The sequence below is a fragment of the Alligator sinensis genome, unplaced genomic scaffold (genome assembly GCF_000455745.1).
Source record: "Alligator sinensis unplaced genomic scaffold, ASM45574v1 scaffold1177_1, whole genome shotgun sequence".
NCBI classification, from domain to species: domain Eukaryota; kingdom Metazoa; phylum Chordata; order Crocodylia; family Alligatoridae; genus Alligator; species Alligator sinensis.
Genome location: NW_005842120.1, coordinates 1800919 through 1814763, shown reverse-complemented (window position 1 = coordinate 1814763; position 13845 = coordinate 1800919). Strand labels below are relative to the sequence as shown.

General features: G+C 39.3%; 1 protein-coding gene across 7 annotated transcripts in view; it reads left to right on the top strand.

Annotated features, from left to right (window-relative positions):
• CCDC170 (coiled-coil domain containing 170) overlaps nt 1-13845 on the top strand; it is a 115659-nt gene that overhangs the window by 45559 nt on the left and 56255 nt on the right. For all 7 annotated transcript variants that reach the window (XM_025205599.1, XM_025205598.1, XM_014520481.2 and 4 more), the window contains one exon: nt 122-307. In XM_025205599.1, the coding sequence (XP_025061384.1) occupies nt 122-307 (186 nt within the window). The remainder of the gene's footprint in view (nt 1-121; nt 308-13845) is intronic.

The window sequence follows — 13845 nt, the reverse complement described above, 5'->3', positions numbered from 1 at the left end:
AATACGATGGCAATTTTATGGTGATGATTAACAGGAAACAAGTTGAAATGAGTATAGACAGTTTTTAATAGGAAGTGGTATAAGAAGTTTATTAATACTTATTTAACTTTTCTCTCTCCAGCTCACTGAAACGCACAAAGAAAATAAAATGTTAAAAGGGCAGATTTCTACTCTCAAAGAAGCTATCAGTGTTCATGAGATGGAGTCAAAAGCTAGCAGAGAAACCATCATGAGGCTTGTTTCAGAAATGAGCAAAGAGCAGAAAAAGGCAGCAGCCTACTCCCAAGACAGGGACAAGCTTAACAAGGTACACTGTTTTTGTATTGTGCATGTCTGTGTGATCTACTGATATTTTCTGGAAATGAAAAATGTATTTTGTGATAGAAGAGCATGCTTTGAAACAGAATAAGAAAATGGTTGTAAGATTTCAATACATATCCTTAGCAGTATGTTCTTTGGAAATATGTTTGGGCCTATGAAGTTGGAAGATTTGCTTTATTAAAAAAAGTGTAAATATTTCCCAGCCTCAAGTTTTTGAAATCTCAGTAGTAGTGGGAGGTTAAAGGAATGACTTGTGCTTGAGAACCCTGCTCTAACCTTGACGCCTTCCTGTTCACCAGAGTTTTTGTTCTTGTTCAACAATTCTACGCACCTGTATTAATACCTCAAACTTGTAATTGGGCAAGTGATGTGTAAGGCAGTGTGTGAAAGTACAGATCAATTTGGTATTTCTAAGACAAGTATGGTACATGAGAAGAGTTGCCTACTTAGAAATTCTTATTTCATTTCTAGAAATAAACCTTCAGAATTTTACAGGTATTTTTCTTTAATCTCACAACTCTGCTTATTTTTAAAATTACTGTAATTTTTAAAACTGTAAAAATTGCTGTAATTTTAACTCATAATGTTTTCTTGGTTCCATTAAAAAGGAAAATAATGTGTCTTAGCTGTGAAACACCTGGTTATTGTCATTACATAATCAATTCATTTTCCTAATCAGAAACATTGATTTGACTCATACAAAAAAATTATAGCTAGCAGCATGGCCTCCATCAAAAAACATTATCTTGCTGTCCTTCATTCCGCAGAAGAAAATCGATAGGGAAAATTTGTGTAGCAGAAGAGGTGATGTTCAACAGAGAAATCCGAGTGAAGCTGTAATAAATCTTGAATATACCAAATTCACTTAGCAGATTTTTCAGAAAGTTGGGTAGTTTAGAGGGCTAATAGTTAGCAAGGCTTTTTTAAGAGAACTTGGTAAAATTACCTTTTAGGGGTATTAAAATACAAAATATGAAAAACTGCATTATCATTATTTTTATGAACAAAAAACCACTGATGCACCCATAAATGTTTCCAGTTGTAACCCATAAAAGCAGAAATTCTTGGAAAAGAAAGTGTGTCATCTAGTTGTACACACAATACCCTGGAGATGGAAAAACAGCTGATAAATACACTCTGGACAGCAACGTTTTTATTATGTAGAGGAGAAAGATGGTAAGAATTATGTGATGTGTTTACTCAGTAACTATACAAGTTTTTGCTGAAAAGACTGCTAGTCAATCATTTAACATGTTTTATCCCAAGCTTAGATAAAAGTAAAAGAGCTTGCAGTGAAAAATTAAATAGCTTTATTCTTGATGCTCCCTTCTGTTCCCATCACTCAAATAAAATGTAGGAGAGGATATGAGAAGGATGTAATATATTTTCTAGGCTAAGGTTCAACGTGGAGTTATTTTAAACTGAGATTATGGCCCTATTTGAGCTGTTTTGCAAGTGTGCATTGGCTGCCAGAATACTTCCTAAGCTGAGCTAGTTGTATGAAAGTATCTGCCTGTGATTTATCATGCAGATGTCAAACACATTATTTATTTATTTAATTTATTCTACAGAAATGTTTTTAGACTAGATTGAATAACTAAGATACAAGGGGATCCTGTAATGGCAATTCTTCTTGCCTTTTCGTGATGATAAATCTTTTGTTTGGCTTATCTGGTGGTTGTCTTGCAGCGTTCCTTCAGTTCCACTTCAAAAATGCAAGTATTAGAGGAATATGTGGAAAGTTGAGAAGAGGTTGCATCCTCACTGTATTAAATCATTTTGTATCCATGCAGTGCAAAACTGGCTTTTGAACTACTTTTGATGAGGAAAATGTATAATGTTGCCTGTGGCTGTGGCCTTCTTGCTCTGTTGGTTTCAAGGTTATCTCAGGAGCATATCCAGTTTTCTAAAGTATGTTTGATTTTATCATATATTAGACTGCAGGAGCACAAATGCATATACTGCACTGTGTGTACTCAGCAGGGGATAGAGGGGAAATCCCTACCATCAAAGAAAATAAGCAGATAGCTTATTGTTAGAAGTAGTAAATGCACTGTTTTCTGACTTCTTACAAACAGATAATATGCATAACAGCGTGCCCCTCTTTAGCAACTTTCCATAGTCTACCAAGCACTGCCTTAGGTCTGTGCTCCTATTCCTCTCTGTAGTCTCCAGCTCTCTGGCAATCCTTTGCACTTGGTGCTTTTGTCCATAACCATCACGCCAGAGCTTCTGAGAAAGGGCTCTCCAGGCCTTTTCACCTGAGACTTCCACACCTGCTAAGTTCTTGTCCTGTGAGTGTCCCTCCATGATTAACCCTTTTGTTCTGAGTCTGGCCTGCTCTGAGCTGCTTCTTTTAATTTACTAGTGGGCTTCCATTAGCCTTCTTTCAGAACAGGAATTTTTTTCCCAGGGCTCCCCTGGTTTTTTTTTTTTTGTCAGTTCTCTCCCAACCATTCAACAATGCAATAAAACAAGACAAAGTTCTCATTCACAGCACTCTCCCAGCAACTTTATTCCACACTTTCTCTGGGTTAGCTTCTCTACGCTAACTTTTTTCCTTCACAGCTGTCCAGGCCTGCTCTCTTGGACCTCACGCAGCTCTCACTAGATAACTCTTGTTCTCTTACTGCTTCCCTTTTCTCTAACTGCTGTTGGTCTTTATAACAGGCAGGTGCCTTCTCTTCGGCTCCCTTAGGAGACAGCTAAGTAGTTGCAGGTAAACTGGACTTGTTTCCTTTTAAAGGACCGTTCAGGGTACCTGTACATGTGCAGGATTAGTCAAATCTGCTGGCGCGTTCTAATTAGAACGCTCCAGCAGCGTTGCCGTCATGTGTATGCAGTGTCCCTGTATTTCAAAATGGTGGTGGAGGCCCTTTAACTAAAGCTCATTCAAGCCATTTTGAAGCTTGGGACACTGAATACGAGACGTTGCGGGTGTTGTAATTAGAGCGGCTCCTGAAAACCGCTCTGATTAAAATGCCTCTCCCCTCCCATGCTGGAGCACATGTATAGACATGTGACATTGCCATGGGGAAAATAAAATATAGGAAGACTTTAATTCCCTCATAATAGCTAAGTAATGAAAAATTACTGTATTCTAAAATTAATCACAGAGAATACAACTTCTGTTTTTTTGAGTTGGCTCAATTCAGAAACGGTTGGAAGAGGATGCTGGATTAATGCTTGAGAATAAACTGTGGGATAGTTTTTATGAATATGGTCTAGCATCTTGTGTTGTAATAAGCAATGATTATTTGAGAAGTAGCTGCCTCAAGACAACAGTTTCAGTGGATGACAAATATCAAACAGTGAACTACAAAAATATGCTTCATCAGCTGTGGCCTTTGATGCAAACAAACTCTCACTCCTGCTTTCTTCTCAGATAATTGTCTGTTTTTCCAGAAATATGAATATCCTACATTCTCTAATTGGATATTCCAGCCTGCTCTCAGATTTCTATAAATATTTTGCTGAACCTTCTCTGGGTAATTTTGAATACCAAATTCATTGTTATTGGAGAGAGAAACTCAGACAGTAGCCAGATTTGTCAGACTGGATGCTAAAAACTTGTATAGAGTGCCAAAATAGAGCAGTTATTTTCTGAAAGATATTTTATCTAGTAAAGAGAAAGCAAGGAGGTCACAGGTCTTTCAAAAAATGTATGGCACGATTTGTTCTAGCAAAGTTGCATTCTAGCACTTTATCAAACTATGTGATAGTTTATTTTTTGTATTTAAATACTTATTCAACATTTAATTTTTTTAAGCAGATATTTTAAAAATTGCTAAAATATTTGATTTATAGGAATTATTGATGCCAAGCTAATTGTGTTCAGACTTATTTTTTATATTTATGTAAAAATATGCAAAAGTTTAAGAATAAGCATTGGAACTGGAGAAAATATAGGAAAGAGCAATATTCCTAATTATACTGTACCGACATCCTGTGAGTATACATAACAAAAATAAGTTAACAAATGACTGAATTTTGCTTTTCTAAACAGATAAGATACTGACTTCCACAGTAGGGGAACTGCTTTCTTTGTTCATAAGATATATCATAAGAAAATAAATATATGGGTGAGATTTCTGTAAAATTTCATGGTCCATCAAGTTTGCAGGCTTGACAAATATTAGCTAGGTTGTACTGTCAGGTAAGATGAGGGATAAGAACAAGTTGTCTTGCCAAAGCTTATGGTGCAACAGCTATGTTCAAGAAGAATACACGTTTTTTAATAATTAGTTAGCTCTTGTAGGCTTAACCTGCTTTCTGTATAAGCAGGCAATTATGTTTTCCTAAATGTTTGTGAAGTGTCTAAGTCTGAGAAAGCCCTGGCTCCATGAAGATAAGGATAGCAATGTATTATAAGAGAAAATGTTCTTCTTTTGACTAAAAAAATCTTTCCCATTTAATTTTCTCAAAGAGTTCATGCAGATGTTACTCTTAAATCGACCTAAGTAGAGTAAGGTTGATCTAAGTCAGCGGTTCTGAACCGGGGGTACATGTACCCCCAGGGGGTACGTGAGATATATTTCATACATTGTCTAACACAGGTCAAAGGGCCTAAAAAAGTCTTGACAATAGATATCCTACTCCTGCTCCATGCCTCAACCTCGCATTGGAAACGTCGCTCCTAGCGGGTACGTGAAGTCTCACTTTGAGACCACGAGGTACATTGACTGAAAAAGATTCAGAACCGCTGATCTAAGTGTTGAGCTGTACATGCATTCAGGGAGTTTAGATAAAACACAAAGTGGCCAGCCCAATTTAATTTAGTTCCCCTAAGAAGGTGCACTATGCAGATCAGGCTAATATGTGCCTGGTTCAACTGGATGTGTACACATTTAATGTTCAGCTTGCGGCACTTTAGTGGGGCTTTTTTGGCACTTTTATCTAATCGCTGATTGAATCCACTTTAGCTAAAAACACCAAAAAGCCCGATCTATACAGATGCTGTAGAGCTGGGTCTAACTAACACGTTGCTTCTTCCAGTAAAGTGTGTTTTGTTTGTTTCTTTGTTCATGTCTGCAAGGAGCCTTAATGTCAATATCATTGGAAACAAAGTGGATGTTTCATAAGGTTATGTGAAACTATTCATAAGAGGGTTAACTAAGGCCTTGCCTACGCTAAGGTATTTTGTTGTGGGGAGAAAAGTCCTCTTGTATATCAGTGGCTCCACTATATTAGACAAGGCACTGATTCCTGGTGCTTTTTGCCACTGCCAGTTAAATAAACTAGAAGCTGTCAGCCTAAAGACCCACCAGCCTCCTACATTCTCATGTCTGACTCAAGCAATAGTCTGCCTAGCTACAGATACCCACCTCTTTAGGGAGTAGTTTCTTATTGGGTGCTCCAGAGAAAATAATAATTTTATAAGTCTGTGATAGGACTCTTTAAAATTTAGTAGGCAGGATGTACACAGTTGACATGACATATATGTGGATAACTGGAAAAAGTACTTGGCTCTTGAGTGCATTAAGATTTTTGAGTTTGTCTTCTACTTCAGGTACGGTATCTTCCTTTTCTAAGTACTAATTTCCATTAGCCACTCCAAGTTAGTCCTCATGTTTTACTGAATCAGCCATGATGTTTGGGCTGTACCTACATTATTTTTAATTTCAACCTCATTTTTCCTGCACAGTAGCCCCACTTACTTCCTTGTTCTCTTTTTATGTACATGGTTAAAGCATCTTAATGCTTTAACTGATTCAGGCTGGACATAAGGAAGAACTTCTTTACTGTCCGAGCCCCCAAGGTTTGTAATAGACTACTGCTGGAGGCGGTTCAAGCACCCACTTTGAACGCCTTCAAGACACATTTGGATGCTTATCTTGCTGGGATCCTATGATCCCTGCTGATTTCCTACCCCTGGGGCAGGGGGCTGGACTCGATGATCCTCTGGGGTCCCTCCCAGCCCGAATGTCTATGAAAGTCTATGAAATCTTTAGTTTTTTGCTTTAATTTTCTATTCCTTTAATTTCTTCAGCTTGACTCTTGACAATTCTTACTTGATCCCTACACTTTCTGTCCTTGTTTTATGTATCAAGCAAATTTAAGTAGTTTATTAATAATTTTTTTAAAAATTGTTTTGTATACAGTATTTCTGAGTGCATCCGAGTGCATCAACACAAATCTCAAGTAAATGGATATGTATCATTCACCCTTTTTTAAAAGTGAAATATAGTAAGAATTAAGAATCTAACTACGTATTGTTTAACTGCTTATGTTTAGATACAGTGTCTCTTTCGGGTTAGGAAAAGGTACCACCAAATTTGATACAAGCCAATTTTTGGTTGCAAATTAGCATGTTTTTCATTTCAACCAATGAGGAAAAATTACAAAATGGAACACAAGATTAGTTTATTTTAAATGGAAGTTTCCTGCATGCCAATTTTAAATTACAATTGATCATATCCATTTAAATATTTTAAACCATGGGTGTCAAACATGTGGTCCGCAGGCTGGATCTGGCATGTGGAGCTGTGGGACCTGGTCCATGGGTTGCTAGACTGACCTTATGAGCCAGTCCCTGCCTCATGTGTTGCATGTCGCACAAAGCTGGATTTGCTGCTGTATGGGTTGCTTGCAGTACAGGGGACTAGCGCAGAGCACTCCATGCAGTTTGCATCCTGGACCTCTGCTAAATGCAACATGTGCTGGCCCCGGGACTCAGTGTGTTTGCAGCCCCTGGAACTAGCATGGGGTATGTGCTTCCCCCAGTGTGTGGGCTGGACACAGCACTGTAGGCAGCACAAGGTTTGGGGCTCAGGCTGCAACCAGCAGTCTGGATTACCCCTGTGCTGCCTGCATGTGCTCTGTGCTTGTTCTGGGGGCCAACACATGCTGCATGCAGGCTGGATCCAGCACCACAGGCACTAGACAGGGTGGGTCAGTCAGGTCTGGCCTGCAGACTGATCCAGCAATGCTTATCTGGTCCATGGGGCCAGATTAATTTGACACCCCTGTTCTTAAATCATTTGAACCTGATTTATGTGCTATTTTTTCTCATTAAAATTCTTCTGGGGAAATACATGGTCTAATCCTAAGAAGACAGGTCTTTCATTAAAAGGCCTAAAATAGAAAAAATGTAAGCATGTGAGAAAAAGGTGGGTGCATTTAATTGACTTGCTGTAGTACGCTATTCTTTCATGAGCCCAGATGTCATCTCTTTTTGCTCCCATTACTTTCTTCCTTAGTGATTGCTCAGGCATCCTTTAAATGAGTCAGCAGTAAGAGAGAAAAGCACCTTATTTCTACAACATTTGAGTCTGTAACATGTTTTCTGTGTTATTTGGGAAACTTGGTCATATGCTCCAGGGGTAGAATGTTAGGGAACTGTTCAAAACTGATGTCATAGACCAGTGGCAGCCAGCCTTTTTGCAAGTGTGCCGAAGTATAGGATAGTGTTATTCTAATAATTAGCATTAGACAATAATAAAACAGTTGGGAATTACTACTGGAAAATAAGTAAAATATGTAACCCTTCTGCCAGACACTGGACGGACAAAGGTTGGGTTCAAATTTAGGAGTTTAACACCAACTTTCTAAATCTGACTTGAGCCGCCACCCGAAAACCTTGGAAAAACAACTTTGACTGGCTGTTCTAAAGTGAACAAACTTCTCTCGCAAGTAGCAACTATAACAGAGTTTATTATGGGCTGGGGGGGGAGGGGAGAGGGAGAACAAATACACAACTTAAAGAAAGCCTTAACTATTAAACATTAAATGAAACCCAAAACTATTAACAGTCTCAGTCACTGACAAAGTATCCCAGGGGAGCTACCACATAGCCCAGTCTGTTGGGATGGGAAACTCACTCAAAGCTGCTGTTAGGGGGCTCTATTACCTATGCCAGCCAACAGTGGCAGGTGCTGGGTAGGTAGAACTATCCCCAAGGACCCTGCTGCTCCTTGCCATCAGAGGCTTACCACTCGGCTTCTGGGCCGCTATCACCTGCACCAGCCAAAGAGGCAACTACTAGGTAGAGGCTCACACTGGACTTTCTGCTGGGGATTGCTGTGCTAGAGTATGCTGCTGGGGATTGCTACTGGAGTATGCTGCCCTGCTGCCAGGGGTCAGTGCTCCGTCACTGCTGAGAGTCCACTGCTGCTCCACTGGGGTCACCACTACTCACTTCTGCTACCAGGTGTTTCAATCAGTGTTCTCATTGCTACCATGGTCGCTGTCCATGATATCAGGGGTCACAGTGTTCTCTGTTGGTCCTCTTCAGGTTGCCTCTGCAACCCTGTCTCCTTTAGACCCTGACCTACCCAACTGCAAGTTCAGGGATTATCAGCATTTTTAGGGGTAGTATCAGGTTTCCACCTGAACTCACTACAGGGATTTGTGCTTAGAAGCACTTTCCCTTTTGAGCAGGGGGTATTCCACAAGCTCACAGTGAGTGCTGATGTTTGGGTGACTATAACAGGCACCAGCCTCAGGCCCTGTTACGTTCCAGGCTGTCCCGTTGGACCAGAGCCCATTGAAAAATTTACTGTTGGACCTTGGGATGGTGGTGCAATTACCAGAGCAGTGCAGCCAGCAGCCCAAGGAAGAACGGTGTCCCCTCCAGTCTGTTCAGGCTGTGTGGGGCCCCATGTGACTGGAGCCTGCTCGTATTGGCCGACAGGAGTTCCGCTGGATGCCAAAAGGAGCCACCAGCACAATTGAACTTCCCCAGAGAGGGGAAGCACGCGAGGAGCTGAGCCTGTGTGGGCTGCACGGAGACACAGAGATAGTGCTGGGAGCTGGAACAGTGAGCCAGAGACAAAGCCAGACTAGGGGAGAACCAACCCCTCCACAAGAGAGGCAGCACAGAGAGCCAGAGCAGAGGCAGAGAGCTACCTGGACCGGTGAATCAAACAAATTCAAAGTGCCAATCACCAGGACTTTAGACTCGGTTAATTGGTCGGGGAATCTGTGAGTGAGGTGACCCGTCACCAGTGAGCTTAATGAGAAATGGGTTCATGATGGACTCGACTAACTGATAAAAGATAAATATAGAATAATTGATTAATTGAATGCTGATAAACTTATTAATTAACCAGCAAGTTGATTGATTAAATATAGAAGAATTTGATTAACAGAATGCTGGTAAACTGGTTAATTAATGGAATGTAACTAAAGATTGATTAAGTGACAATATATGCTAATTGAAGGAATATAAATAAGGACCAACTGAATGGGGATAAACTTGTTAACTGAAAAGAGATAAATGAAGATCACTCAAATAATAATAAATTCATCCAGCAGCACAGTATTAATAAGGGTACCCAAGTTATTAGGTGGGCCGGTGGCAAAGAACTTACTATCAAGAAAGTTAAAAGATAATTAAAGGGTGGCCTGAGCCAGCAAGTAGAGGATTATTAACTGCTGGCTCCTGCGGGAGAAGGCCAGGATGACTGGTCAGCAGCCAGGCACCACATCATATTTAATGTGAGAATGAGACTCCAAAGGAGATCATGGGCCTGCACTCATATAGGTGTGGTAAGGGCAGGGCGTAGGGGAGAAGAAAGATCTGTGAAGAAAGACCTCACTTTAATTCCTACCACTAACTGTAACAAACACCTCACTTCCCTCTTCTCTTTCTTTCCTTTTGAACATCAAGGCATGGCAGACAAGCAGCAAGGGAAACCCCAAAGTAGGGGAGTAAGCAATGAGGGGAGACATCTCCAAGATATAAGCAGCCACAGTGACCTTTGTGCAGCTTTCCATTAGCACATTTTGTGTGTCTACAAACTTCACAGTTTTGGAAGGGAGAGCCAGAGATCAAAAAATCTTATACACCTGATCCCATCCCAAACAGTAAAGCCCAGGCTCACAAAAAGTAAAAACAGGTATGAGTAGCCCCGAAACTTCTGAACATGCATACTGTGCAGACAAATAACATATTCATAACTACATGCCTAACATAGTTAGGGTTATACGTGTAAATAAGGCATTTTACACAGTTTTGCACTTGTTTCTGATCTGTGTCCTGTTTTGAATTAGACAGAAGCAGTCCACTTTTTTTCAGATTATTATCTGTCAGCCTTGAATGAAACTTGTTTTTCTGAAGTTCATTGTTGCAAATGTTGTTCACAGACGTATGTTGATCCAAACCTGGCCACATACCAGAGAGCCACGTCACATAATAAATGAGGCAAATTGCTCACGAGTACGAATTTCCAGACTGAGATGAGATCTTCATTTGCTGGTGATGGGCAAACTTCCTGAATTGTGTTTCAGTTCCAGTATTTTAAGCTGTGTCTCAGGTGGATAATTTTCAACCTCTCTTCCTCCAAGATGGAAAATAGGTTACTAAAAAGTTTCACATACTTCTGATCTGCCACAAAATCAGTGAAATAGTTTTCAAATGAACTTCAGAGAAAAGAAGATGCGGCTGTGTATTTTCCAAAGTTACCGACAACATCACCACCAGGCTGTGATTCTTGAAAGTGAAGAAAATGATCTGTGTTTTCCTGAGACAAGCCACTTGTGAGCTTGGCTTTACAAGAAGCAATGAGACTGAATTTCATTGGGAAAAGTATTTCTCTGTCTTGCAATCATAGCTTATTAAGATGGCTGCTGATATCCACAGTGAAAGCTAGGCCACAAAGCGAGCTTCCGTCTTTCGGGAGCCTACATCCATCAGCAAGTTCCCCATTGCTATCCAAAAACATAAGCACCAGGAATTTCATATTCCAACATTTTTCAAACATCTTCTCTTTCACAGCTATCTAATGTTACAGTGAAGTGCTAGCTCTCCTTCCTCCTCCATATCATTAAGAAATAATGCACAAAACTCTCTGAGATTTCAAGTGCATAAATTTTGTTATTGCTACACACAACAGCATTGATAATGTGAAAAGCTTATGTCCATAGTACAGAATGCCTTGGTATATGATGCTATGATATGCCAATACTTTTTGGTCTAAATATTTTGTATTATTACAGGACAACCATTTTTTCTCACCATGGCTCGTACACAATCTTTACATACAGGCTAATCCAAATTTTCTGCAACACAATCTTTCAGTTGTTCAGTGTTTAATTCTAAAATAAAGTTTTACTACTTTTTTATTTTGCATTTATTTTTTTAAGACCTAGCATCAGGCGACTTGCAGATACTACTTGTTAAAAGCTGAAGTTTTTTTCTTAATAACAAGTATGGCTTGCTATAGACTATGAGACAAACAGTATGAAATATGTTCTTTTATGTACTTCTCTCAGTATTTGGCTGGCTGTATTTATGTATGCACATCTTAAATTGAGATCATAAAAATGTATTTTGTTATGTTCACATTGACACTAGCAAACTACTTCTGGATAGTATCTCTGAAAGGAAATCTTCATGCTGGTGAAATAATGTACTGTAACTGAAATAAACCACTTCCATTCTTTGCTATAATACCTAGAATTTAATTCTCAGCACTGGTGCAGTTTGTCTGTTAGAAGGCCCTGTTTAGAATGGAAACGTGGAAATGAAACTGTGCCAAAATTCAGTTGGCAAGCAACTCTACAGTTCATTTTAGTACTGTGTGATAAATATTTGACTGATCAAGAGGGTTTTACTTATGTTTTTAATTAAAAAAAAAAGTTTGTTTGTAATACAGTTGTTATTATGTTAGCCTGTTAAGTATCATGCCTCCCACAGTGTATGGAAACCACCTCTTTTGTAGAAAGGAAATCGCTATGCTGTACCTAGCAGGGGAGTTTTACTTCCTACTAGATGTCAAACAAAGTCCTCAGTATGGAGATTTAAACTCTTGTATCTTTTTAGTACTCTCTGGTTTGACTGCAGATTTTGTTCCATTATAGAATTATTTTTTGTCGTATTAAATTATTTGTTTCACTAGTATCCTGGGGCAGTGATTCATGGTCTAATTAAATGAAGTATGGGTCCTTTTTTTTTTTTGGTTTTCTTTTCCCTTCTCCTTCTCTTCATCCTTTATATTATGGATCATGATGCAAAGCTCTGTTCAGTTGCTTTCTCTGCACTGTTCAGCATCTTACATACCCTTTTCACATCTACTGCTTATTTGTCTTTCAGAGATTGGATCATAAGAAAGGAAAGGACAAATTATGCAGAAAACTTGAAGTATTCACCCCTTCTTCCTCCCCTCCCCCTGCTGACCCACATGGCATGTGAAAGAAATTTGAGGTCCAATACCTTCTGGTTTGGGAAGCCCTATTTTTCATTTTGGAAACAGGAAAGAGAGTGTGATCTGATAGAATAATGGGGTTTTAAAGGCCCTTTGGGGTCCTGTATTCCCTGATGGATATCACAAATAGGATTTGTTGTTTGTCAAACATCCTACCCTGATGCCGTCAGCCTTTTCTTGAAAAATTGAGTAAAGAATGTTCTAAAACTAGTGAAGGACATTCCTAGCCAGCTTCTTCCATTCTCCTTTTTTTCCAGTTAGGAAGTGTGTTCTGATATTTGATTTAATTTGCTTACCTGTAGTTTAACCGATTGCCTAGCACCCTGCCTTCTGTGGCAAGGGAAAGGAGTTTTCCTTCATCTTCTCTATGGTAGCCTTTCAGATATGTGTAAACTTCTATAGCATTCTGCTTTAATATCTGTTTCTCCAGACTAAACACACCTTCTTCCTTAAATCTTTTCTCATAAAGCATGCATTCCAATCCCTTTATTATCTTCATTGCTCACCTCTGGATCCTTTCCAGTGTCTTTACATCAGGGGTTCTCAACATTTTTAGATTTTTGCATGGTAGAGTTAAGGCATCCCATGAAAAATGCCAGCTCTTAGTTTTCTTTTCTTTTTTTTGGACTACAGAAGAATAATAAAGCAATTCTTGTATTGCAAAGAATTCTCATCACAGCAGGTCAGAATGTTTTTAGCACTATGAGTTCCTATGCAAAAACTGTTTTTTTTTCTTGTTGATCATGTTTGAACACTTAATAGTGCTACCATTTTGCAGCACCCCACAGCACCTTTGAAAGAATCTTAAGGCACCTAATGGTGCTGTGGCACCCTGGTTGAGAATCATTGCTCTACATCCTTCTTAAAATGTTATACCCAAAACTGGCCACATTATTCAGCTGAAGCTTAAATACACCAAGTAAAGTGTCTCTTGTGCATACCTTGCTATTTTAATACTACACATTTTCCTTTCTTTTTGGTGACATATTGAGCTTGTGATCCACTATAACTCCTAGCTCCTTCTCACCAGTACTGTTGCCAAGCCAGTTGTACCCCACATTCCATACATGAACATCTGTCTTTTTCTCACTATATATAACCACTTACAGTTGTCTGTTTATGGATTCCATTTTACTGTCTATAGCCCAGACTCCAGTTATCAAAATCCCTTTGAATTTTAATACTGTCTTCTAAAGCGTTTGCAAACTGTCCCAGTTTTGTTGTCTGTAAACTTGATCAAGAGGAGTATAAGATTATTGTTTGGGCATGATGAGATGAAATCAGGAAGGCCAAAGCACAATTGGAGTTGCAACTAGCAATGGATGTGAAGGGTAACAAGAAGGGTTTCTACAAGTATGTCAGCAATAAGAAAAAGATC